Source organism: Genypterus blacodes, unplaced genomic scaffold (genome assembly GCF_046128005.1).
Source record: "Genypterus blacodes isolate CSIRO-AG114 ecotype Tasmania unplaced genomic scaffold, CSIRO-AGI_Gbla_v1 ptg000260l_1, whole genome shotgun sequence".
In the NCBI taxonomy this organism is placed as follows: Eukaryota; Metazoa; Chordata; class Actinopteri; order Ophidiiformes; family Ophidiidae; genus Genypterus; species Genypterus blacodes.
In genome coordinates this window covers 175,567-203,407 of record NW_027467053.1, presented here as the reverse complement: position 1 = coordinate 203,407, position 27,841 = coordinate 175,567, and the positions used below count along the sequence as shown (strand labels likewise).

General features: G+C 45.0%; 2 protein-coding genes across 9 annotated transcripts in view; one reads left to right on the top strand and one right to left on the bottom strand.

Annotated features, from left to right (window-relative positions):
* The window catches only part of dysf (dysferlin, limb girdle muscular dystrophy 2B (autosomal recessive)), a 51,607-nt gene extending 23,797 nt beyond the window's left edge, over positions 1 to 27,810 (top strand). For 4 of the 7 annotated variants that reach the window (XM_076171603.1, XM_076171601.1, XM_076171604.1 and 1 more), the window contains 18 exons: positions 2,222 to 2,384; positions 2,489 to 2,562; positions 5,235 to 5,294; positions 12,353 to 12,451; positions 15,329 to 15,457; positions 15,796 to 15,951; positions 16,043 to 16,134; positions 16,721 to 16,891; positions 17,410 to 17,552; positions 19,444 to 19,583; positions 19,681 to 19,769; positions 19,885 to 19,980; positions 20,077 to 20,218; positions 22,543 to 22,642; positions 24,172 to 24,344; positions 24,451 to 24,560; positions 24,641 to 24,788; positions 24,890 to 27,810. In XM_076171603.1, the coding sequence (XP_076027718.1) occupies positions 2,222 to 2,384; positions 2,489 to 2,562; positions 5,235 to 5,294; positions 12,353 to 12,451; positions 15,329 to 15,457; positions 15,796 to 15,951; positions 16,043 to 16,134; positions 16,721 to 16,891; positions 17,410 to 17,552; positions 19,444 to 19,583; positions 19,681 to 19,769; positions 19,885 to 19,980; positions 20,077 to 20,218; positions 22,543 to 22,642; positions 24,172 to 24,344; positions 24,451 to 24,560; positions 24,641 to 24,788; positions 24,890 to 24,946 (2,142 nt within the window). In that variant the 3' untranslated portion in view covers positions 24,947 to 27,810. The remainder of the gene's footprint in view (positions 1 to 2,221; positions 2,385 to 2,488; positions 2,563 to 5,234; positions 5,295 to 12,352; positions 12,452 to 15,328; positions 15,458 to 15,795; positions 15,952 to 16,042; positions 16,135 to 16,720; positions 16,892 to 17,409; positions 17,553 to 19,443; positions 19,584 to 19,680; positions 19,770 to 19,884; positions 19,981 to 20,076; positions 20,219 to 22,542; positions 22,643 to 24,171; positions 24,345 to 24,450; positions 24,561 to 24,640; positions 24,789 to 24,889) is intronic. The other 3 variants (XM_076171606.1, XM_076171605.1, XM_076171608.1) reach the window with 1 other exon arrangement.
* LOC143017004 (pyrin-like) overlaps positions 1 to 27,841 on the bottom strand; it is a 162,856-nt gene that overhangs the window by 33,776 nt on the left and 101,239 nt on the right. The gene's annotated exons all lie outside the window — the stretch shown is intronic.

The following is a 27,841-nucleotide window of genomic DNA, read 5'->3' as shown; positions in this document are numbered from 1 at the left end:
TTTTCTGATATAATATAGCCCGTGCAAAGGTTTGAGAAGTTTAATATCAAAGCCAGTTGGGGCAAGTTCAGCACCACAGCTCGTCTAATAGTTGCTGGAGGTTATCGGCTGCATATTTCCCTGCACCTCCAGCTTTGAAATGTGCTCCAGTAACGTAACGCCTGTCCTCCACTTGGTTTTTAGCTGCGTCAGCCACATCTCTAGAAGCCGCAGAGGTGAAACCAAGTCAAGCAGACCACATAAGTGTTTTGTTATGACAGCCCAGAGGGGTTTTTGAGAACTTGATCCACATTCAGATACACCCCAAGTCCTGCTGGCTTCACGCTTTTGCTCCACATTTTGTCAGCTAACGCCGGTGTTATCATCACCGCCGCGGGACTGTCAACAAGCCAGGCAGGTCAGGTGATGGTCTGCTTGTGTTCTGGAAGCTTTTTCCATTTTCTTTGTTCCAGTGTCTAAACTCAGCTGTTACATACACCCAAGATGTTTGAAACAGAAGATATGCAGCTTGTTGATTCTTACTGGAATCATAATGACAGACTGAGCAGGCGGCAACAAACCAAAGACAAACTCTGGCTCAGATTCCGTTAGCCATTCTGCACTGAGGAGGATTCTGTATCATCAGAATGACAAGCTAAAGCGACATACTATTCAATAACTCTGCATTCATTTTTGTTGTCATTATAATCTCTTAGGATTTAGAGGTGCTTGGACTCAATATGCATCTTGTTATACCGAGCTCATTCAGTCACATCAAACACAGCATCTTTTTTTTCCCCTTTCAGGTGCTCAGTAAATCTTCAGACTAGTGCTTTTAAGTAATTATTTTAAAGTGAGCATTCAACACTGTAAAAACTGAATTATTTTTTAAGTATGGATGTCAGAAGTCAATATTATGAGAGAATAATAGTAAAAATTTGCATCCAAATATTATATAAAACATATCATTAGCCTCAATTCCAAAAGTCAAAGAGGTTTTAGTAACAGTATTGAAGTTGCAATTTGTGTTTCTTTGTCAAAAATGCGAAAATATTAGATTGCACAAGGAAATACTAAAACTTTCCCTCTGGAATTTGTGGGGTGGTTTGTTTGTTTATTCAGCATTTTAAGCTTCAACTCAAAATAACTGAAATTGTCAGCAATACCTTCATGAATACAGGAGTACACAGTTCAGAAGGACAGTACATTTACTTTTGTAAAACCTGAAGTTAGAGTTTTTTATGTAAAATGTAATTTCTGCCTTAATCCTGCCGGCGCTTGGGGTGATCAAAATTGGGTTACTTCCCCTTTAAGTGCGGGGAGGTCAGCAAAGGTGTAATGATGCCCTGATTGGACGGTCACCAAGGCGTGACCAATCAGCTTCAGACAGTCACCAGCCATAGCCAATCAACATCAGGCAGCCAGGTGGCATAACCAATTAGATTCAGGTGTCAGGAGACTGAGTGCAGCTGCAGGTCAGTCAGGATGTTTATGTTGAACTCTTGTTTTGGTGCTCATCTCTCTTTTCTCCTCTTCTTTTTCTCTCTTCCTCTTATCTGCTAGTTTCAGTGTTTCCCTCACTCTCCTTTCTTCCTCCATTTGAAGAGTTGATTGTTTTCAACCTCATTTGTTGACCTTTGTGCTTTATTTACAGATTGATATAAAATCCAGTTAAAAATTACAATGTTTTTTCTACTTCATAAAATTTGGAATGAAATTTTTTTAATATTCTGTATTATTTTCTAGTAACTTCTTTCTTTTCGGCATGATTTAAGAATGCACAAATTCTGCAATTGCAACAAAAGGTGCAAATTTAAACGCAGCCAACAGGTGGTGCTGCAGAAACATGGTGACTTTAATTGGCCATAATCCATTATTGATCAGTCTGACTTTGAGTTCAAATCCCAAATATTCCCAAATCTGATATAGGGATGCTCAAGAATTCAAGGTCACCGGATTCAGATAAGGATTAAAATGTGCTTTATTGAGCAGCTTTAATTTATACATTACATTACATAACGATCATTTGGCAGACGCTTTTATCCAAAGCGACTTACATTACATTACCACCCTTCGCAGAGGGGGGAGCAATAGAGGGTTCGGTGCCTTGCTCAGGGGCGCCTCGGCAGGGCCCCGAACCAGCAACCCTCCGGTTCCCAAGCGGAAGCTCTACCCACTGAGCCACTGCCTCCCAATTTATATGAGTTATACCTTCTCTTCTTCTCTCGCTCTCTCTTTGCAGAAGCTTCCCTGTGAGGAGCTCTACATGCCGCCCATCATCATCAAGGTGATCGACAACCGGCAGTTCGGTAGGAAGCCGGTGGTCGGTCAGTGCACCATCCGCACTCTGGAGGAGTACCGGTGCAGTCCAGAGGAGGAGGGTGAGGAGGAAGAGGAGGACGGAGGTAAAGAGATGAAATGTGGAGAGGTTTGAAGAAAAAGATAAAGAAGAGCGAGACTCATTGTTTGTTTCAATTCTTTTCTAATTAATTTCTATCTCACTGTGTAGACAACCTGGTCCAGACTCCTCGTGATGATGTTTTGATCGACATTGATGACAAAGAGCCATTAATACCTGGACAGGTAAATCCTGATCACACACACACACACACACACACACACACACACACACACACACACACACACACACACACACACACACACACACTGCTGTGGTCTACTAAATGCTCTCTTTGTGTGTATCAATGAGCAAAGAAACCATATAGAATCAGTAGACAACATAATTTGGTCTCATTGGTTTGGCTGCTTTGTTGGGGGGGCGTAGACATAAATAATACACACACACACACACACACACACACACACAGACCACAGCGATCCTTGAGTAATCATGTTTGGACCAAAGGGAACCGGGTGAGTGTATGTGGATTTGAGGAATGCGATGTCATCAAACCGTCAGCCCCCAAAAGTCCATAAAACAAAAGGAAAAACAACAACTCGCTATTCTGTTTGTCGTTTTATTGCCGCCTTAAATGAAATGGGAAGAGAAGCGGAGACGTGCAGGGCTTAACGAGAGGAAGGCTACTGGGAGAAAAAGAAGAAGAGGAAGAACATGAGGCCCAAACCCCAAATCGTTCCTTAATCTTTGTCAATCCTTCTGCTAGTTCCTGTCTATTCCAGCCAGTTCGCTTATAGAGACTCGATCGTTGCAATGGACATTCAGTGACATTTGTCTGTGGAGCCAATCCTCCTGGGGAAACTTGACCCCTGGTGGTGGCATCATGCATCGCGGAGGTAGCGTGGTGTTCCAGAAAGCAATCCAGAAAGAGAATTTGGGGATTACGGATGGTGTGTTTAAGGACAGCTGGCCATATTAATTGAAAAACATAAAAAAATCTTTATGCATAGAAGCAACGTGTTTAAATGTACGCAAAGTTGTACCATTTGTTGAGTGTGACAGATTGTCTGCTTTGTGTTTGTTGGGAAGTGAAAGCAGGAAGGAGGAGAGAGGAAGCTCTCATTAGAAAGGAAGGCCGGACGTGTTGGAAAACACAGGGCGGCGTATATGTTTAAAGTGCAAAGCGTTTGATGTTAATGCGCTTCAACATGTCAAACCGCCGGAACGGTCCTTTAAGAGTCCTAAAGTGACACTGAATATGTGGGATTTCTCAGGAAAGAATTCCGAGCTGGCGATTTGTGTCAGACGTCCCCGTGCGAGCAAAGGTTAGAACCATTTCAGACTTCTGTTCTGCACCACCGGATTCCTGCGGCTTCTCTCCCTCTGTCTGTCTTTTCTCCTCTGCCCTTCCCTCCTCCTTTTCCATCCCTCTCTCTCTCTTCTTCTTTCTGCCACCTCACCCTCCCTGCGCATCCCCTCGTCCTTCCCCTCCTCTCTCTTGTCCTTCACCTTCTCCTTCTCCTCTCTTCTACCTCCTCTACCATTTCATCCTTCCTTTTCTACCTCTCCTCCATCAATCCACCTTTCCCCCCTTCCCTTCCCTGTCTCCTTCGTCTGAAGTCTTCCTCCTTGTGATCACTGAATGGGAAATTCTGACCCCCATCTTCCTGCTACTGTCTCCCTGCGGTTTGTGTGTGTGTGTGTGTGTTGCTGTGTACAAATACTTGGTGTCTGTTTCTTGTTTGTTGCCTCATTGCGGTGAAACCCTCCCTCCATCTTTCTTCTCTCATCCCTTTCCTTCCTTCCTTCCTTCCTTCTCTCTTTCCTCTCCTCCTTCCTTCCTTGCCCTTTCAGAACCTTCCATCATCTTTTCAATTTTTCCTTCTTTTAATTTCCCTGTGTCCCTCTTTATTATTACTGAAACCACAGACACCACACACACACACAGGCACACACACAGTGTTTCCATTCTTTCATTGATGCAAAAATGTTTTTGCCTTGTCATGTTTGAAGGCGGTGGCATTAAATATTTGATATATTTGATGGCATGGGAGGTTCTATATGGTATGATTTGTGTGTGTGTGTGTGTGTGTGTGTGTGTGTGAGAATGTTGGATACAAGTATGGTAGTGTGTGTGCCCTCACAATAACCTCCTCCTTCCCACTACTATTTTCTTAAATATTTAGATCTTTTGTCTTATAATATTACAAATCTCTTTTTTGGTTTGTTATCGATCCTCCGTTGTATTTATTTGAGTCCTTAACAAGTCCATAACAGGATGCAAATCAGGATCAGATGTCCACTTTAATGGACACCTACCAGCCAATCAGCAGTCAATACCACAAAAGCCACTTTACTCTACAGCACCTCTAGTGGTCAAAATCCATCCAACAGGGGGCGCTCCAAATAAATTGTTGCCCGATTATGCTGACAGATATTGCGGTCGCTCGTTCACCCTCGCTGTCATCTCCGGATCCCGAATGCGCTCAGCTCCTCCGTGACCTCATGTGAACGCTTTCTCGTTTCTTAATCCGGGCGCCGCCGCGGCCGATCAGTGTTAGACAGGAAAAGGCGGGTACACCCAGTTTTTCCTCGCACAACATGAATTGTTAATTTTTTTGATGTGATAATGATGTTACTGTGTGTTTGCGTCATTACTTTGTTATGTCTACTGATGTTTGTGTCTGTGTGTTTCCTTTGTACACCAACTTTTGTAACTGATCATAACCACCAGTTTGTCTCTGATTTGCTTGTTTACTGAGTTGTAATGCTTTTGAGGTTGTTGTTTCCAACCCTAACCAGCTAACCTGAAAGTGTGTGTTTGTATATGTGTGTGTGTGTGTGTGTGTGTGTGTGTGTGTGTGTGTGTGTATGTGTGTATGTGTGTGTCTCATAGTTTGCAGACGGGACCAGCTCAGCTATCATTAATCTTTCAGGCTCTCGTTCCAGCCTTCATGTAGGTAACAAACTCACCTTTTAACTCATCTCTCATTTCATTCATATTCACAACTCACGCCGAGGGAAACAGAACTTTGTAACTCCGGGTTTTTGTTTAATTCATCAGGCTTCATCACATTTTTCCTCTTCGTCACTCCTTCTTGTCTCCCGTTACATTAACTCAGAGCTCAGGGTGGTACTGGATACAGATCTGTTCACATCGGCAACTAATGGTTTCAATGTTTTGCTTAATATGTAATCATATTTCCTTCTAACTGGGGGTTCAATGCTTCTATACTGTCTGAAATCTATTAAGCTAAACAATAATTAGTTTGATTCAATGACCTCACCTCATCACAGTGGCTCAGCATTTGATTTATTTTACACCTGACACGATCATAAATGACTTTATAGACTATATGACATATCACAAAGGTGGTTGGATCCATAATTACGTCAGTCCAGGTGTCTGTGTGGTACCGTGGTCATCTTATCCATAAGATTATTGACAGATTTTTACACATTCACCGCAAAACAGGCAGGCAAATGCTCTTGTGTATCAGTAATTATACCCACAGGGGTCAAAGGTCACAGGCAGGGCTGCGGTCATAAAGAGGATGCACACAGGAGGGCAAGCAGGAAAACAGAACGCTGACTCAATAAAGTATATCTATCTATTCATCTATCTACAGACCAACAAGGACTCAAAGAACAAGCATATCATAAAAACAGGAAACTGCAGTGACAGCTAGTGGCCGGGCGGAGAACATCAACCACGTATAATCTATTATATCGTTACATTGTATAGATTGGCCAGTGTGTCACGTATGTATGAAGGATGAGTTAAGAGCCGAAGAAGGAGTTTCACCCGGGGATGAAATCTAATCCTTCTTACTTCTCTGTTCTTGGTCCAGACTCAGGAAAACATTTTCCTGAAAAAAAATGAGGGTTTTACAGAGCGAAACAGGCCGCGGCCGCATGGTCACCAGAGAAATACGATCTCAGATTTGAACCGGAGAGCACACTCCTCGTTACATTCTTCCATTTTATTTACCTAAGCCAGGTCAATTGGAAGGCTTAGCCTGATCTGGACCATATTTGCACACACACTCAAATACATGCACATATATGTACACCCAACCTCACACACACACACTCGCATATATCCAGTAGTGCTCTCTGCCTGCTCACTCGACAGTAATTGGGGGTGATTTCTTTCTCTCCAAACAAAGATATTTGTTTTATTAAGGGTCAGATATTGAAACCAGTCAAATTAAAGGCTCAGCTTTCTGTCTGGCTGAGGCCAAAGTCAACAGAGCTGCTATAGATCCTCTATACCACAACTCTCAGCGAGCAGACAGTTACTATAGGCCACGGGAGGGATGAATAGAGGAAGAGGGGAAGGAAAGAGGGGGAGGAAGGGCGCAAAAAGAGAAAGAGTTAAAGAAAAAGATGGAGGGAAAGAATCAGCCTGGAAAGAGGAGAGAGAGGAGGACAGAGAGGAGGGCAGAGGGCTGAAGAGGAGGAGAAGAAAGCTCCCTCCTCTTCTCTGCTGTAAATCCTGGCTTCTTAATCTCTGGGCCGCGACCAAAAAAGAAAAGGCTCAAGGGGCGCGCGGCTGATGATTACCAGATTACTGCTCCGGCGTGCGTTCAGTCCAGCGGCTTCCAGGGCAGATCAGCCAGATTTGGTTTCCACGTTGGAAAAGTTTAAGAAGATCGGCTGTCAGGAGCGTCGCAGCGGCTCAAAGCGCCTCAGCCCCGCCGAAAGATATTCGAGATCTAACGTGGCTCAGATAGAAAATGAACCTTTCGCGTCGCGTTTCATCTGCGGCGTCCAATCACCGCGATGCTATTTGTCATGGATCAAACCTCAGTAAACTGGCCTCCTTCTTCTCTCATTTACTCGCCCCTTCCATAAGGTATTTGCCTTTGAGCAAGCTGTCAGGTCACTTCCATATATGCTCCTAATGTCTTTATTTTCTATAGTGGACGTGTTTTATATGAATTTGCGCCCTGAAAGACGTTGTGGGTGCACTCCGCCCCTGCACTGCCATTAGTTCGTGCTAAAACTATTCCCGGACTTTGCCAAAACCAGTCAAGCTGGGTTAAAATCCCACTCTGTGCATTTTTTTTGTCCATAAATCCTCCCTGGTTGGCTTTGCTGACGTCAATGATCTACAGAAGCGAAGAAATGAAGTGAAATGGCGCCGGGCCAGGTGACTCGCTGCCGTGTTTGGTTTTTCAAACACACATTTTACGGTCCTGGAGTGACACTGTGACCAAAAACAACATGTCAAAATAGGTAGCGCACATAAATCATGCTGTAATTGTTTTCCTCGTTGTTTTGGCTCTTTGAAGGGATCTGGAGCTTCAGGCGTCCTTTCCCCTCTGAGAGTCTTTTCAAAGTACGGCTCAGTGTTTTCTCATCCTTTATGCGATACTACGCATTCTTAAGGACGACGCTCCATCCTCTTCGTAGAAGCGAATCCAAGACGATCTCATTTGTTTGAAGAACTTAAACGGGGTTTAACCCAACTGGACAGATTTCTCTCAGTTATGTTGAGAAGATGCTGCAAATAACGCTGATTGAAGTGTCTGCTTGCAAAGATTTGTCAACATTTTTGCTTATTTCTTAACAATTTAAGCACCAACACGTCTTATGTATCTCATGATGCACTTAGGATATAGGCATAGGATAACATTTAGGATGCTACAATGGTGGAGACCAGAACAAACACACAGAAAATGGAATTCTATTGAACTGACACTCGCAGGTTGGCATGCACTTTGATTATAATTTGATTACGGCAATATCAGACTTTCATACAGCGATTTACACAACACATCATGTACACACATATATCTTTACCTCAACTCTTTTCACTTTTTCACATTTTACCAGGATGTACGTTTAAACGTTTTCTTTAGTCTGCACAGCTCCAGACAGATGACTGTTAGTTAGCGGTGAGTGTAAGGCTGTTATCAACAGATGGTCAAAGGCCAAGTTGGACGTTGCCTTATGGGACAAATCGGTCGTGATCACAGACTAGCAGAATAACAATGTTGAGTGTTTCCTGTCCTCACGCTTGAATCACGCTGACAGAGGCAGGAGCAGCATCAATCCATCCATACTTTCCAAAGAACACACCACTTGCAAACCACCAAAACAGGCGGTTGGATTCATAGAACAGGTCCCAGACAGGATTCTGTTCCAGGTCACCTGTGAATCAATCCGTTCTCCCTTTGTTTACCCTAAACTTTCCCCAGCAGCGACAGCGTTTAGGAAAATGGTCCATGACCTGGATGTGAGCTGAGTCACGTCTGTGCAGTGTCAATCAGTGTTCGCAAAAAAAAAATTATTTATGCGAAAATGCCACAGATTTTTGCTTGACGTTCGTTGCTCTGCTTTGAAACCACAGTGGAGAGAATTACAAACACACACATGCAGATTCGTCTGAACATTTATTCCAATATTCCACATTTTTCAGTATGATGTGTTTACTTTGGAGATGCAGAATAGGGTCATAGGAAATCAGAACTCTGAAGTCGGGGCAGTTCTGGCACTGCGGTTTGAGAAACTAACCTTTCAACCATGGGCTGCCCTGCTGTGTCCTTGAGGAGTCCTGGAATCAAATTTTATACTAAAATAAAACTAAATATTAGCAGAAATATGTACTCAAGTATCCCATAGTAAAAGTACTTGCATGCCATTTTTTCCACTGCTGGGGAATCCAGAGCAAGCCGTACAAAACCCAACCAGCCCTCCACGTGGCCCTGTGTTTCCGTCGGGTATGGAACCTCCTGGAAGAGGCTGTGCTGGCATGGGTTCAAGTCAGACTGATGCAGATAAAACTTCATTAAGCAATCGTTACACTCGTCACACTATTTTTCAATCAGTGTGTGGGGTCACGGCTGGGGTCGGTTTTGATCATAGCCTAAAAGGAAGCAGGTCGCGCGACACGGTTCAGCCCCGCATCGATGAAGGGTCTCCGAACTAACTGCACCTCAAGCTCTGACGATGCTCTGCAGGCGACCTCTGACCTTTAACCTTTGTCTGGAAGGGATTTCCCCTCAGAGAGCCTTAAAGAAGCATCTCTGGGCTCTTATGTAAATTCAGCCTCTCTGGTTGTTGGCAGTGCCAGTCTGGTTTGGTTTGTCTGGCTTTCCCTGCAGGGTGTAATGATAGGCTAGAAACCACACTGACACCCTGTACAGACCACTTTGTGTGTGTGTGTGTGTGTGTGTGTGTGTGTGTGTGTGTGTGTGTGTGTGTGTGTGTGTGCGCGCGCACGTTCAGTCCAGTGGACTCCTTCTACATGTCGCAGTCTGGAACGCTCCGCTGAAGGCCCTAATCTGTCTGAATCAGGAGTCACGGACTAACGAACACACCCTGACACACACACACAGACCCATAAGCGAGCACACACACACGCGCGATTTCTGGCGCCCCTGTCATCAATGGTTGGCATTGGCTGCACACAGAGGGCACATTAACACACACCAGACACTTCAGGCCTCAGAGCCAGAGTGTCTATGTGTGCGTATGTGTGTGCATATGTGCGTATGTGTGCGTGTGTGCGTATGTGTGTGTGTGTGTGCGTGCGTGTGTATGTGTTTCACAGCCACTTCATGTCTCAGTTATACGCCACGTGCTGCCCTTTTCCATGCCATGCTGCCACTTTGGAAAAATGAGGAATTTCATAGTTTCACCCTCTCTGTGTGTGTGTGTGTGTGTGTGTGAGAGAACTTGTGAATTTGTGTTTTTGTGTGTCACAGTCTGTGGGAAATGGGAGAAAGGCAATTCTATGCAAATCCTGTGCCATAAGAGCACTTTAGTTCTACATTTATGCATAGACACACAAACACGCGCACACACACACACACACACACACACACACACACACACACACACACACACACACACACACACACACACACACACACACACACACACACACATACACACCAAGGATAAAGTTGTGTGCTTCATGCTCCAATGTTCCTCAGGGGGTTAAAGGTCGCAGGGCGGGGACAGGCTGAGCTCTGTGTGTGAAGGGGCGGGCTAGGTAGTTTGATCTATCCCCCTGGTATTCTCCATCTTTGTAGTCGTTGTTTCCTCATTGCGTCAGGGCCAGTGACACACACTCCCACACACACACACACACACACACACACACACACACACACACACACACACACACACACACACGCACACACACCCGCACAGCTTTCTTGTTTCTGGTGAGAAAATGAACAAAAACTCTGTTGCCGATGTGAACAGACTTTGATGGATGGATGTGTTTGCTTCTGGACAGGATCAACTTTTGATAGGAGCGCATGCAGGGGCTTAGATCAGAGATGATGTATGATATCAATCAAATCCTCCTGCATCACAAACCTCCAAAACCCATCAGTCTACATTCTGAAAACAAAGATTGTATTTATTTCGCCCTCCCAAACAGAAGTACATTGTAAGCTGTGGCCTCGGGATGACTCATGGCTTTAATAGTAAAGGATTTAACGGCCTTAACTTTCATGCCAGGAGTCATTTTGTAATAGAGGGGGTGGTGGGAAGGGGGGAGGGGGTGTGTGTGTGTGTGTGTGTGTGTGTGTGTGTATATATTTCATCCTGGAAACAAAACTACTTGATGTGTTATGAGAAAACGTCTTTACAAATGTGTTGAAAAGCAGGCTTCAAAGTGTGTTATCCCTAAATAGACATCGTTAACATCAAGAACCTTGAATGAATCAATGTTAATCTCAAAGACCTATGTGGACTCATGTGATGAAATTTAAATCTATTTTCTTTCTTGAATTATTTCACCGTTAATGCGGCCACCAGACGCTACAGTGGGTAAGTCTGGGGACACTCCTTTCCTTTTTCTAACGTAACGAATGACTCATTGCTGCTTTAAAAGGGACCTGTTTCATGTTTTCAGTGTAACATAGATGGAGTTTGTGTTGAGAATTGTCATTTAAAAAATCAAATCAATGTGTTGTAACTAAGACAAAGTCTTCGGTCCTGAACTGTCCTGAAAGCTTTGTTTTGATTCAAAACAAAGCTTGATTGAATTGGAACCGAGCAGGCTTTTTAAAGAGACAGTACCTTTAAGGGCTTGTTTCCACTGGGTGTGCACAGCGGTGTTGGAGAGTAGAAGCGTATCGATCAACCTTAATCACTGCAAATGTTTCAAAACAGATACGAGTGTAATTTGTCCCATTTAAAGTAAATAAGAGGTTGTGTGATTAAATGATTCTTAATTACTTATGTTTATTTATGCTAACTCACAATTTATTAGTTAAAAATTGTTATATTCCAATATCAGAAAAGGTCCCTCATAGGGGTTGACACACCAAATGGTTCCCAACCCGCGCCAAAGCCTTCTGGAAAAACTCAAAAAGCGATGGAGTCCAGTCAGGTTAAGTGACAACATTACCTCAGCACAGTTAGCAGATCAAAATCCTAATGAGATAATAAAAATAATTCAAAGCGGTGGGAAAGAGCTGAGGGATTCGTTTGGTTTGTAATTCTACAGCCTCTCGTAGGTGCAGCGATACGCCATAGCTCGGTTCCTCTGTGGGCTCCACGTCGCTCGGGTCCATGCTGCCGCTTCCAGTCTCCGCTCTTGCCGTTTCCATTGCCTCAGAATGGCCGTATACCATGACCTTAGTGCCGCGGAGCCACCAGAGGCAGCTTTTTACTTGCGCTGACGTGAGTTGGCCAAGTCCGGGTTGCCATGCGATCATTGGAAAAATCATGAAACGCTCGGCACAAAGGCAACAGAGCACTGACGCCTGGGCTTTTTGAAGGTCAGAGGTCAGCGCGGGGGTTTAGATCCCACAGATAATGGCTACTTACCGAGTGATGTAAAGTCTTAATTTGTCTCAATGGCTTCATTCGGACAGGAGATGAACTTTCAGGTCAGTCTGCGTGGAAATAAACAAAACGTGGAGCTCCTCTCGGTTTGCAATTTGATTAAATCATGTGATCAACTGCAAACATTAGGAAAAGAACAAGGATGTGACTTTTGAAAGGGGAGGAAACACTAACAACCCACACTGTTGTGACTGACAGGATGAAGAGTTCATGGACTGGTGGAGCAAGTTCTACGCCTCAACTGGAGAGACCAACAAGTGCGGGACGTACCTGGAGAAAGGATTTGACACTTTAAAGGTAAAGTTCAAAGTGTGTGTGTGTGTGAGAGAGAGAGGCGGGGGCGGACCCTTTTTTCTTAATTGTTTCAGGATGTTTTGCCAGTTGGCCAACAACTTCACCATTTAAATCACATTTTTGCCCCTTTGCCAGTTTCCTCCATCACTCCATCCCTTCATCCTTCTCCTCCTCCTCTCTTCTCATGCCCCCTCCTCGCGTCCCGACGCCGCGGCATTCCAGCCATTTTCCGATTTGGTCCAATGACTCATGCGTGGTGGATTTGCGTCAGTAAACACCGCAGGGGAACGGATGCAGGGAAAAGTTCGCGATTTGATTTTGTCTTCAACGATCCTTCTCGTTCGCCAATCCTCCCACGCATCACCCACGCTACACTCACCCTTATCCCGATTCTCTCGCCCCCTAACTCCGACCTTTCCTTCCTGCGGGACTCAAAGCACACGTCAGTCTTCTTGATGCCCAAACAAATGAGTAATAATGTCAGAATTTGGAATTATAAGTCTTAAATTATACCACTAACGTCTCCCTTGAAAGTCGTTTTACGTCATCGCAACAGCATTAACTTTGTCCTCGTTGTTTCTTTCCTCTTCTTTGTGTCCCTTTATAGAGTTTTACGGGCGAGCTTGGGTCTCCAACATGTACTTTTGGTGAAATACAACCAAAATGTAAAATTTAACATTCGATTTTTTAGTGGCGCGATTAAACCGATCATGCTGATTGGCAGCCAGGATTAGTGCAGAATTCTTTAATCCTGTCTGGGAATGTTTGGGTTTAAGTATCAGTATATCTCCAAAAGGTTTCAACTTACAAAAAAATGCCAGTGATCAATTTTGGGGTGTAATTTCCCGAAAATCATAACAATTTGTATAGTCATCAGCATATCGCCTTTGTATCGTGTGGAAAGAGAAATAATAAATCTTTGTTTCATCAAAGCCTACAAAAATCGAAAAGTAGCCGATGTAACGGAGAACAATGATATTGTCTGTCAGAGTCTTTTCTGTGGCGTAGGAAGCATTTTCAATCATGTCACCGCGGCCGCTGGAAAGACGCCTTTTAGCTTTTGCGACGTTTCAAAACATTGCTGCAAGTTCATTCATTGAATGTGCTGCAATGACCAATGAGCCCATCCCCTCCACCCGCACGCTGCCAACACCTCCTTCTTACACCAACGGAAGATTAGCGAAGCCTCATTTAGACTCCCCTCCGTGATATTGAGAACCTCAGTGTGACTTCATGACAGTCCAAACCCCTTCGCCGCCCTCCATCTCCGCCCCCCCTCGTCTCCCTCCTTTCTCCCTGTGCAGTAGGTTTGGTTTGTCTTGCTATACTGTCACAGAGAGATGGAACACTGTTTCCACCCTTCCTCTCCTTCTCGCTCCTTTCACCTCCTCCTCATCCCTCCCCTGGTACTGGGTTTGGCGCAGGAGGCCTGTAGTGTTGCAGTGAGCCAGTGTTTCCAGACTTGTCTTTCTCTTGCATCACCCGCTTTCTTTCAACTCCTTTTGATTACTCCTCACACCTCTCACCTCCTCAGCCCCAACTTCACCTTTAGCGCACAAGTATCCCTGTCATCACCCCTTTATAGGCTGGAGGCCTCGTGTGCATAAGGACATAAATCACTTTAAATCTGTGACCGCTGGATGTAGTTTTGGCCCAGCCGGAGTATCACGAACAGAGAGAGAACAGAGTGAGAACAGAGTGAGAACAGAGTGAGACATCCTTCCAAGGTTATCTAGATGATCTCAAATTTGGCTGCGACTTTTCACAATTCTGGACGCAGCTGAAGGAGATAAAACAAAAGCGAATCCCCCTACCTGCTGCTGATTTCTGTGTTCGGTCCCAAAAAAACGTGTGAGTCTAAAAAGTATCTACACACACACACACACACACACACACACACAGAGCTGTCGCGGCTTCATCTTCGCTCTCTTCGTCTCTCCTCTGTGTGCTGTTGAGCTGCTGCTTCCAAGCATCTGTTCCATTTTCATCATTCCTCTCTTCCCTCATTCCGTTCCTCCAACTGAACTTCACCCCCAATATCCCCTCCTTCACCTCTGTCCACCCAAATCTTAGCCCTAATACCCTTCTCCTGCCCTTTCTGTCTCCATCTCTTCCCTTACCCTTTATTACTTCATTAAAAAAGAAGTCGCATTAGATGGAATTGACCTATACTCCTGGTCCTCTTTCTCATCCTCATCCTGGTCCTCATCCTTGCCCTCCTCCTCCTCCCCCTCCTCCTCCTCCTCCTCCTCCCCCTCCTCCTCCTCCTCTATAGAACTGTAGGTCTGGTGTTCTGCTGCTGAAGTGAACCATTGTTTCCAGCCCGTCTCACTCTCTGAGAGATCGCTTTTTCAACAACTTGACGCAAAGCTTTCATTCCTCTGTGATAGGAAAAGAATGAGAGAGAGAGAGAGTGTGTGTGTGTGTGTGTGTATCTGTGGCTTTGTATCCAGACCTATGTATCTCTTTCTGTACGTCACTGACGTAAACAAACATTGTTAATGAAAACAAATGAATCTTTTTGTGCTTTTGACACATAGTTGTCCCTGCCCAGATATAGACCCAATTACACACACATACTCTCTCTCTCTCTCTCTCTCACACACACACACACACACAGCTGCCAGCACCCCTACAGAGTGAGCATAATATGGTGTTGAGTAGCCTTTGGCTCTGGTTATTAATCCAATACTAGTGGAATTTCACTGACCATTACTCAAATATGATGCCATATAGATGTGTGTGTGTGTGTGTGTGTGTGTGTGTTTTAGATGACATCAGCAATGCTTCAATTGAGTGAACAACATTGTTGAATAAATACAGTTTTAAGATGTAAAACAATCTTCTCTTCCTCCTCCCCCTCCTCCTCCTCACCTGCAGGTGTATGACAGGGAGTTGGAGAAGGTTGGCAGCTTTGATGGTCTCTCGGATTTCTGTCAGACGTTTAAACTGTACAGAGGAAAGACCCAGGATGAAGGAGAAGATCCGTCAGTGGTGGGAGAGTTCAAGGTACTCACACCACACCACGTCATGCCTCACCACGTCACGCCTCACCACGTCACGCCTCACCACGTCACGCCTCACCACGTCACACCTCACCACGTCATGCCTCACCACGTCACGCCTCACCACGTCACACCTCACCACGTCACGCCTCACCACGTCACGCCTCACCACGTCACGCCTCACCATTCCACGTCACCTCATGTCACTTCACGTCACTTCACGTCTCATTTTATCTTGATAACAATATGCGCCATCACTACTCAAAGGACTTGTTGCCCTCATATTTGTTCACCTGTCTTACGCAGTCTTCTCCTCTCTGACCCCCTCACCCTCTTCATCAGGGGATGTTTAAGATCTACAAGCTGCCAGACGACCCCTCTGCCACTCGCCCTCCCAATCAGTTCAGAAAGCTTCCCCCCAACGGCGTGGAGGAGTGCCTGGTCCGGGTTTACATCATACAGGCAGAAGCCCTCCAGCCCAAAGACACCAATGGAAAGGTACGGCGGGAGGATGGAGAAGAAGGAAATAAAAGGGATGGGAGGGAGATCAATTACGGTCACTTTGCATGAATGTGTTGTGTGTTTTCAGTGTGATCCATATGTGAAGATCACTTTGGGGAAAAAGACCATAAACGACCACGATCACTACATCGCCTCTACACTGGACCCCGTCTTTGGAAAGTATGTAATGCCCCTTTAAAGTGTCACTTTTCCTTTATAGAAAATGCTTCTTCAACACAACAAACTTCTGTGGTTTAGTTCTTAAACTCTCTTAAGTCTTTAAGTACCTAACATGCGCATAACAGAGAAATGTCACCTTTGTTGTCTCGCCTCCTTGCCGCTGTATCAGTTCTGTTGCCCGGTTTGTTTTGTGACGCTGTACATGCGAGTACATTTGGCACACACTTCCTATTGAGTATTCTTTCCTATTGAGTATTCTTATCTCCTTCTAAATGGTGAAATCGTCTAGCTTTGCATCCCTTTCCTTCCACTCCTTCGTCCCTCCATCTATCTTTCTCTTCCTCTTCATCTTTTCCTTCATCTGGTCAGTAGGGGTCGCTGCGCTCACACCGGTCACAGTTATGCCAGGCGCTGGGAGTGAAAGCAGAGCGAGTGCTGCCTGGAAGCTTGAGGCCCAGAGTGCAAACTACATTCAGTGACAGATGCTAAACCAATGACCTAATGACCCTAAAGACCTCAGATCAAGACGTAACAATGAAAGCACAGCGATGAAGTTTTGCGTCATCCCTGCCTGATTTCTCCCCAGGTTGTATGAGCTCCATTGTTCCCTCCCACTGGAGAAGGACCTCCGTGTGATGGTGTACGACCACGACATGCTGACCAAGGATGAGAAAATTGGCGAGACGGTCATCGACCTGGAGAACCGCTTCCTGTCCAAATATGGAGCTCTCTGTGGCCTGCCACAGGCCTACTGTGTGTGAGTAATGTCCATGTGGTGCATACAGTACATGTGTGTGAAAATACATAGATTGAATTGCATAATTGCCACCGCAGAGAGTTGTTTTCACCTCAGTTTGTGTGTGTGTGTGTGTGAAGATTTGTACAGAGGTGCACCAAGGAACATTTCTAGTATATTTCGAGGCGAATAGCTAAGTAAGATAAGTCATTGTTTTAGGCCATAGACAACCATTCAGACTGCTGACAGACCTGTGTTACCACAAGGTGGCAGCAGAGCACAACCAGCCTTCACTACCTCTGGATCTGGTCCTTAGGAAATAATTTTCAGATAGGAGCTTTATTATATTTATCAGGGCATATCCTGGCAGTGCTACGAATATGTAAGTAGCACCATTACCCAGCTGAGATGGAGCTGATTGAAGTGAAAACAGTTTGAACCAGAACAGCTGAGCCATTATTTATTATTGATTTCCTAAATATCAAATTGTGTATAACAATATAACACATCATATAAAACTCCTGACTCTCACCTACCAGCTCGGGCGTAAACCAGTGGCGAGACCAGTTGAAGCCCAGTCAGCTGCTGTCCAAAGTGTGCGAGCGACAAAACCTGCGGCGGCCTGTCTACAAATACGACCGGGTCCACTTCAGAGGGCGCGAGTACACGGCTGCAGACCTGGGTGAGTCACTCTGAACCTCTACACGAGGCAAACAAGGCAGGACATTTGGTCGATGTGCGGACAGGCCAACGGGGACGGGTGTGTCCCGTCTGTAATCGTCCTCTCGTATTCCCAAAGTGCTCTGGATTTGCTGAAACAGCTGGAGGTAATCGCAAGAGCAGATTTCCAAACGGGCCTGCATGAAATCAGGATTTTGTGCACTTTAAACTTGTTCTGCATCTACACGCTCGCGAGCTATGAGTGTGTGTGTGTGTGTGTGTGTGTGTGTGTGTGTGTGAGTTTGTGAAAAGATTGGATTGAAAAAAGTCCTGCAAAGAGAGGGACTGAGAAAAGGAGAGAGAGGGGCAGGGACGTGTCAAGTGTGGGGCAGCAATGAGGGCGTTGGCGCCACTGAACACACACACACACACACACACACACACACACACACACACACACACACGCACACACACACACACACACATTCAGTGCATGGCTGATTGACAGAGTCTCCATCAAACCTTCCATCATTAAAAGTGATTTACAGAAAGCAGAAAAGCACACACTGCACAGATATACAGAAGGTTATTCTCATCTTGTGTGTGTGTGTGTGTGAGTGTGTGTTTGTAACATTTGTGTTTTATGTGTTTATGATTATTGTGTTTGTGTGGTTATGTGTGTGTACGTCTTTGTACGTGAGTATGTATCATGGGGGATTTGTTTTCCATTTTATTTCATGACCGATTGGGTGAGAGGAGCGGAAAGATTGAGTGAGTGTGTGTGTGTGTGTGTGTGTAAATGTTCAGCGCTTCTGACAAGTTCCGTAGATTCACAGCACTTAGATAACTCTGCACCGTACTCACACTCCACACATATCTCTCTTTTCTCCCTTCACAGCCTCTCCTCCTTTTCTTTGTTCCCCTTCCTTTCTTCCTTTCTTTACCTTTGCTTTTCCTCTTTCATCTTCCTCTCCTCGGTTTCTTCTCATTGGCATTTCCACTTCCTTCCTGCTTCTTCTGTCTGTCTTCGCCCTTTGCATTCTTCTTCTCCACCTTTCCTATTCCTCCCTCTGACTGGACGGAGGGATGAGATGAGAGGGAGAGAAAGAAAGAGTGATAAACCACAGGACCACCTGAGGAGCAGAGCATTGAGATAAATATTAAAGATTCATATTCACTGTCGACACACACACACACACACACAGCCGGCGCGACGCAAGGTCATGGTTGTAGTTTTGCCGATTTATGGTAGAACTGTATGTGTGTGTGTGTGTGTGTGTGCGTGCGTGGACAAGCCAACGTCAACATCGTGGTCGTCTCTCGGTGAGCGAGGAGCGCCGCCGCATTCTTTTTCCACAGTTGCTGCGGTTACCATGCGTCAGCCCGCTGCCCGTCAAAAGCAGCTGCTAATTGGCTGAGGGGGAGCGTTCCTCTTCTTCTCCTTCTCGTGCTCCTCTTTTCCTTTTCTTCTTCTCTGTTTGCACACCTCCCTCGCTCCCTTTCATCTCCTTTCCTGCTATGTTTCCTTGTCTTTTTCCTCCATCCTTTCCTTCTCTCCTCTACTCTTCATCGCCCTCCTCCTCTTCCTCCTCTAATTTTCGAGGTTACTCCAAGTTTACAGCAATAAACTTTTGATGTAGTTTGATGTTTGAGTTTTGCTTGGATGCTTTGCAGATTTTCCTCATTCAGTTTTGATGCAGAGACCATTGAACGGCTTAATGCTATGAGTGTGTGTCTGTGTGTGTATGAATAATGAATAATTCCTATTCAAATCGGTCTCCTCCCAGTCACTCCAGTGTTCTTTCTTTCCACTTTCCACTTTTCAAAGCATTAGTAGTCATTTTCTGAATGTTGTGACCTCCAGTTCAACCTCAGTGTGTGTGTATGTGTGTGTGTGTGTGTGTGTGTTTCAGAGGACAATAAGGCCTCCAACCCTCACCTGGGTCCACTGCAGGAACGACTGTCCCTCCACATTTTGAGGAAGCTGGGTTTGGTACCTGAGCATGTCGAGACAAGAAAGCTATACAGCCCACTGCAACCTGACATAGAGCAGGTAACACACACACACACAAACACACACACACAGACACAGACACACTGATGTTGAGAAAACATTTCTATTTTGATTGGTTGGTTGTGCTCTCAATCAGGGGCGACTGATGATGTGGGTGGACTTGTTCCCCAAGTCTCTTCCACCACCCGGACCCCCATTCAATGTCACACCACGCAAAGCCAAGAAGTACGAACACACACCCAGTCAAGTTTCAGTTGATTGATTAATCCCAATAAGCAATTGATTAATCAATCAAAGTGTTGTGAAGTTAAGGTAATCAGGTTCATTGGCTCTTATCCAGATTCTTCCTGCGTTGCATCATCTGGAACACAAGCGACGTCATACTGGACGATGTCAGCATCAGCGGCGAGAGGATGAGCGACATCTACGTGAAGGGGTACGATAAGGGGTCGGGCCAAGCTAACCGTGTATTAACTATGAAGTGAGACACTGTTAGTTGTGGTTAACTTTCACATTTTGCTCTCATTCTCAGCTGGATCCACGGACACGAACACAACAAGCAGAAAACGGATGTCCACTACCGCTCGCTGGGTGGAGAGGGGAACTTCAACTACAGATTCCTGTTTCCCTTCCACTATCTACCTGCAGAACAACTCTGCATCATCGACAAGAAGGTAGGAAAGGAGGGACGGAAGGTGAAATGTTATAATTTTCCGGAAATGTCCAATTTTGTGTCCAAATGAGACATAGGTCCGAACTAGTTCTGAACTAGGTCCGAACTAGGTGCCTTCTGGCATCAGTTGGCAGCTTGTGCAATATTGGCCTATAAGTAGCCAGGAGAACGTTGTGGAGATATTCAGTACATGCAGACGAGAGAGAGAGAGAGAGAGAGAGAGAGAGAGAGAGAGAGAGAGAGAGAGAGAGAGAGAGAGAGAGAGAGAGAGAGAGAGAGAGATGGAGAGGCGGAGAGACGGAGAGACGGATGGAGAGAATGAGGGGGAAGACCGAACAGCACTCTGTACTTAGCACTCTGGCAACAAAAAGGAAGTTGATTGATACTGTTAGATATTGCATAGAGCAGCTACATGCACACACATACACATACACACACGCATACACAATCCACAGGGTCCCACCCATGCTTCTGACAGCTGCGGAGTGATAACTTAATGTACTTGGACGCCGTTGGTGGATAAAATGAGCCAAGCGATGAACACATACACACTAACAGATTTACACTAACATGTGTACATGCTTTAGCAGTCACACATGGATGCGTAACACACACACACACACACGGTCGCAGACGCGCGCTCACACACAGACAGGGTGTAGTGTGTTTACGCTCAGTGTTTGTGTGTGTTGTTATGAAGTGTGAGAGCATGCTGTGGATTTAGCCTTAGATTTAGAGAGTCAGTGTGAAGTCATGACACAGACTGAAACACTCAAATAAACACACACTGGAAGATGGCCGATAACACTTACAACAAATCTATGTTTTTAAACAAATCCATGCAGTCTATCACAGTTAAAGCCTTTGTTGCCCTGTAATTGCTTCAGATTTTGCAATGTGTGCAATGAGTAGCATTTAGAATTTTCTCTAAATTCTGACCTGAACTCAAAACCGCCCAACTTCTTCTGCTGAGAGAAAACATCAACTGGTGTTATTTTCTTTCTAAACCTGCAAACTTAGCTTGTTGGTCGTCACTTATCAGAGTTCTTTCCTGATTTTTCATCAATTTAAAGCTTTTGTTCAGTGAGACTAAAAGATAGATAGAGTTTTGCGTTTGCACTAATTTTGACAAATGAAATTCTGGGTTCAGGTGAAGACCAGAAGTCTGTAGACTGTATACTATCCTGTTACTGTACAGCCCGCACAAATCAGCAAGAAAACGAGGAAAATATGGGAAGAAAAGGGTAGAAACGTCTGGAGAGGCAATTCAGAGAGAGATTCCAAGTGTGCACTAGGAAGCGTTTATTGTATTCCTGGGTTGAAAAGCAAGAAGACAAACAATCAGATCCCAAGGAAAGGTGAGGGAATGGAAAAGGTAGAGGGAGGGAACTGGACAGTGAAGCCCATTAGGGAGCAGATGGGAGAGGATAAGATGCTGTCTGGCAGTTTAGTGTCAGTGTACTAGAGGTGATAATAGGTACACAAAGCATGCGCACTGCACAGTATGTGTACACACACTGGCAGATGTACACACACACACACACACACACACACACACAGACACACACACACACACTGCAGTGTGGAAGTGGTGATGTCGTGAGAGATGTATCGAGGAAGTGATGCTCCGCTCTGCATTCTCACTGTCCCACACAGCATTACAAAGGCTAATAAAATGTGATGATTACATTTCGCGCACAATATAAAAACATCGCAATAATGCAAACGGGACGCTGGATGGTTCGTTTTCACTTACACAACGTTATCATGAGCGGGGAATTTAACATATAGCTCATCATAGGTTAACCCTATGAGGTGAAATTGTCACTGGCACTTGGGCTCTGGGTAAATGTTGTTATACTGAGCTCAACTTTTGTCTCAATCAAGCCTTTTCTCACAAAGTTAGACCCATTGTTGCAGCCATGGTACTTTCAACATCCTTTACACCAGGGGGCATGACCGGTTGGCATGGCGGACCAGGCTTTAACTCAGCCATGAGGCTTTGTTTTGGTCTTGCATCACGTAAAGCGCCAATGAATTGTCCCTGAAATTCTGCACGGCCCTAAAGCGCCTCCATGTCAAACTTCCGAACTTTCAACACATCGTGAAAATCGTCCTGTCTCTGCAATTTAAAGCAGGAATGTCATAAAAATGGTTAAGATACTGTCAACTCGGTCTTGGATCGTTTTTACGAATCTCTCTCTCTCTCTCTCTCTCTCTCTCTCTCTCTCTCTCTCTCTCTCTCTCTCTCTCTCTCTCTCTCTCTCTCTCTCTCTCTCTCTCTCTCTCTCTCTCTCTCTCTCTCTCTCTCTCTCCCTCTCTCAGGAACATTTCTGGAGTCTGGCTAAGGCTGAGAATAAACTGTCTCCTAAACTTACCATCCAGATCTGGGACAATGACAAGTTTTCCTTCGATGACTATCTCGGTAAGGCGTATAGTGTGTGTGTGTGTTTGTTTCAGGGTGTGTTTGCCATGCGTTTGGTAATATCCGCTGATGTATTGCGTGGTGGTCTGTCATTGGCGGGTTATGGTGTGTTTGTTGTTATCTTGTGGTGACTGTGATAAATTGTGTCACTAATAATTGCGATTCCCTCCACTCCTGCCTGACTCACAGTTTTCACTGTTTCGGCTGTAACCACAGCAACGTGCTACATCACCACAATTTTAGCATGCGCTGGTATTTACCGCTCCCCCTTTAAAGTGAGCTCCAGAACTGATCTTTCACCCCCGCACAATCATTTTGTGGACATTTGAGCCGCCTGATCCTTATTTTGGCCGAAAATAATCCAGACAGACAAACTACTGTGATAACATTCGTCTTCACAATAACCTCTCATCTTCTATTTCCAATGTGTTGGCAAACTTCAGAGAAAGGAAGGGAGGAGTCTGTTTTTTCAGACTCAAGCTGTCAAAGTTCTGCCCTAATATTACCCCGGCTCCATCCCCCAGAATAACTCACCGCCACGACTCTATTGCTTTATTCCACCCTTTTCCACTTTCTCCCCCAGTGAGGGTTAGGGATGATCGTCTGCTGGCTGCGTGCTTGTCTGCGGCGTGAGAAGAGGAAGATGAGAAATCCAGATTGCTTTGATCTGATTCTGTCTCCCCACGTCTCTCAAAAGTTGACCTGCCCGGTCCGCTGCGACGTTTCTCTCCTTCGAGTTTGTTCACGTCTCATAGTCTGCGAGTCTTGCTGCTGTGGCTCTGTGGTCACCTCAAAGCATTTCTTCCATGCCTGCCTGTCTTCAGCTCGTCAGTTCGGACCGCTGACTGTTAATCTGCGCACAGTGCAAGGGTCAGGAATAAGCCATTTTCCTATGGTCGCATATTTAAACTCTGGAAAAACACTTTGAGTAGATCTCTGATCCCAGCATCAGTCATTTATCAATCCACAGTCCCTCTGTAGTGGCTGTCAACACCCTTCAAAACTACAGTAACAACCCTACCCCACGGGATTAGTTTTAATTCAGTAAAAACACACTCTGTAATTACTTATCACAAAAACAGGCTAATTGGATGGCTGACATTGCTGGATTTTGCAGATTTATTAGTTTACATGTTTTCATCTGAATTGCCAAGGAACATTATGAGCATTCATCCAGGAATAAAAATCTGTTCTTTCTTCCTGATGTATTGAAATGAATTGAAATAAGTATCAACATTTGGTGGATTTCACAACTGGGGGAAGAAATTACCACTAGTGAGGCACAAGTGCAAATTGTGGCCTGAGGGTGGTGCTAGAGGAAAGGCAACAGACTGAGTCAATGAAGGTGAGTTTGCTTAGTTTGATGGAAACCCATCTGATGTATTCACGCGGTGGCTGCTAAATGTTTCATGTTTCACCTGAAGCTATCAAAGCTGAGTCTTTGGAGCTTCTCATTTTGGATCAGAGGTGCCTGTGGAGTTACACTGACAAAGGGCATTCTGAAACGTTCTGCAATGTGGATGTTTCAGGTCATCTGGAGATGGATCTGAATTACATGATTCGTCCAGCCAAGTCTCCACAGAAATGCAACCTGGAGCTGCTGGACCAGCCGGTGGATAGACTGGTGTCACTGTTCGAACAGAAGACCGTCAAAGGGTGGTGGCCGTGTACCTGCGACCAGAACGGAGAGAAGATTATCGCCGTATGCACAGACACACACACACAGACACACACACGCAGAAACTGACCTGTGCCATTGTTCCTGGTGTTCTGCGTTCACAGGCCTTGTCCTTGTTTTGCTCCTGCAGGGGAAGGTGGAGATGTCTCTGGAGATCATCACAGAGCATGAGCAGGAGGAGAGACCAGCGGGCCTGGGCCGAGACGAACCTAACATGAACCCTCACCTGGAGGAGCCGATGTCAGTATCAATCACACACACACACACATTTATACCCTCAATCTGAATCGGGCCAAACTGCGTCTTTTCTCTCCTCCCAGGCGTCCTGAGACTTCATTCCTGTGGTTCTCCTCCCCCTACAAGACCCTGAAGTTCATCCTCTGGAGGAGGTTCAAGTGGCTGATCATCCTCTTCATCTTCCTCTTCCTCATCTTCCTCTTCCTTGGCGTCTTCCTCTACTCTTTCCCGGTAATTGTGACTCTGGCTGCCTTGGTTTGTTTGTGTTGGTAAAAGCTACAGGGATAAGCGACAGAATAACTCCTCTTTCTGTTCCTCCCCTTGTCCTGCAGAACTACGCTGCCATGAAGATGGTTGGACCTTTCGGACCTGCGAAGGGAGCAGAGTAAAAGAAAGAAAGAAAGAAAGAAAGAAAGAAAAAGAATTTAAACTCAGTGATTTTCATCTTAAGATTGTTGTCTTCGCTGTGAATTGGTGACCTTAGTCCGACACTGCGTCACAGACTTTTGTACAGATTAGCAGATGTGTGTGTGTGTGCCTATCCATTCGTGCCTTTGCTGCTGCTGAATAGAAAACATAAAGTGCCGCAGCTGCTTAACTGTACATCCATTCATTATCCCCTGTGTATGTGTGCGAACGTGTGTGGGAACCATCATTCCTCCTCACTCCTTTCATCTCCCTTTCCATTTAATCCCTCGCTCACGCAAAGAACAGAAGCTCAAACGCTCGTCACTGAACGCTGCCATGTCAGGGGGAAACCCTGCTGTGATTTCCCGCAGCACCGGGAAGAAGATTCAGGTCAGCCGTGATCGTTCAGGACTGAGTTAAGGTTTAGATGGAAACTTTTTTTTATAATTCATTCATAATATGTCCTTGCTACATTTGCAGCCTTCCTCCTTTTCCTCCTTTTCCTCCTCTTCCTCCTCTCCTACTTCTCTTCCTCTTTCTCCGGTTCTCTCCCCTCCTTCCCGTCTTTCAGCACTCTCCAAGTTCACCAGGTTAAGTCGGGGATTTGCTCATGTTTCTCTGTGGGTCAGACGTTTATTAGTACAAAGCTTTTATGTAGATAGATGGATTCAGATAAGGAGCCACATACACACTCATGCGTGCACACACACGCACACACATTTTCTCTCACTATGTGGATGCTAACCGTTAACGAATTCTACAAAGGTCAAGCTTTTTGAGCACACAGTCCATTTAGGTTGTGTGCTTTTACATTTGTGTGTGAGTGTGTGTTCTGGTCATGAAAGAGTCACGGCCCCAATCGACCCATGGGCCTTTTGACAGAGGCCTGCATTGCGTGCTCTCTTAAAGTTATAGCACTCACACTCACACACACACACACACACACACACACACACACACACACACACACACACACACACACACACACACACGCACACACACACACACACACAAACACACACAAATTCTGAAACAGGAAGACTAATCCACCCAGATTCTACAGGATTTCCTGAAGGACGTGTCTGTACGTGAATGTGTGTGTGCGTGTGCATGTGCATGTGTGTTTGTGTGGTGTTGGTCTTTTGAACTTTAAATAGCCCCTGCTGGCTTAGTAAAGAAGGAAGGGGAGAAAAAGTTCAGATAGGCATGAAGGAGTTTAGTAAAGGAGACAAGAACAGCCAGCCTCCTCTCCTCTCCTCTTCCCTTCTCTCGTCTCCTCCTCATCCCTCCTCTCCTCTCCCTTCTGCTCCTTTTTGGCTGCATTCCATTCTGATGCTAAAAGATTTGGGCAATGAATAAATAATCATTTTAATTCTAATTTTTAATCGACCCTTTCAAACCCTGCAAAGTTTCGCCAGATGGAGGCAACTTCTCTGACTCAACTCTACGAGCTTTAGAATAGAAACGCTGTGTGTTCAGACAATCCCGCTGTCAGCTCATACTTCCAATTGAAGCCTCAAGATGCCTTTGTTATGCAAAGTTATTGTTACTATGCCGACTCGTCACTGTTTGCTTGCTGTTTCTGTCTGTAAACGCAATGTGCCTTTAGCTTTTAGCTCCAGCTGCTTTGCTACCCTGTCGCACCTGAAGTGTCTCGTGCCTCAGCATGACGTAGAACAACAAAGAGACTAGAATCAATTATTTCATTTAGCTGTAGCCATAGCAGCAGACTCCAGTTGCCTTAATGAGGCTTACTGCGCTTGTTGCAAAGGTAAACATTGATTTGTGGCAGGTATTCACATCGCCAAATGTCCGGTGGTTTCAAATACTATGTTTACATGCACTTAGTACTCTGATTATTCGTCCATTTTGCAATGAATGCAAAAACTCAAGTACAAGTGGATGTTACTTGGACTAAGCATACTTTGATTCCATATACATGATATTTGAAAATTTAAATCTGTTGCCTTAATCACAGTGGAATCTGAGTTGTGACGTGTATGTACGTGTACTAAATGTTTCAGTGGAATTAAACTGCATTTCAACAATGACTTACATAGGGATGTAAGTGCTATCACATTCATTACTCCCTAGTATATCATAACATCAAGTGTAAGGTTAAATAAGATAATATGACCCCTTTAAAGTTTTAACCCTCGCAGATATTTTTCTTTTGCCTGTACGTAATTCACTTTTAAATGATCGTTTAAAGGATTACGCAAGCCTGTGTAGCAGCTGAGAAAATTCTGTGACCTTTAGACTTTAAAACCCTGAAAAGCTGTTTCAGATCTGCTAAAATGCCTGGTTGGTAATCCTGACGTTGTTTTGTTAATCCGTAAAAGGTTCAAACAAAGCCAAGCCTCATCTTCCTATTACGTGTGTGGCTACAGCAGAGCGTATTACACTCTGGACGTACCGTAGCTTCAACCACAAGCATCCCTGTGTGTTTGCCTGTAACAAACTCCCAATGCCTTTTCAGTATAAACCCAAAGCTGAGCGCCAAAATACTGCAATGTCCAATAACTGTCACGGCCTCTGTCTTGGAAGAACTGGTGTGCGCACAGACCAACAACTTTTGCCTTTAGGTGTCCCTGTATTGCTGGAAACTGGTGTTTGATACAGTCTGTGTTTGCACCAGTGACACCAAGATACATTCCTGTGCTGGTATTGTTCACAGCAGTTAAACATGACAGACAGTATTGATGATTGGTTATATTTTATGTATTGTTGAAGACACAGACTGAATGTATTCTGAACATGATGTGTATTTGATACCTGTCTACAAAGAGCAATATTGTGTGCACTGCATCATGATAGTATTACGAATAAAACTGCATTTGAGGTCGGTGCATGGCGTGTTTGTTTCCATCGTGCTT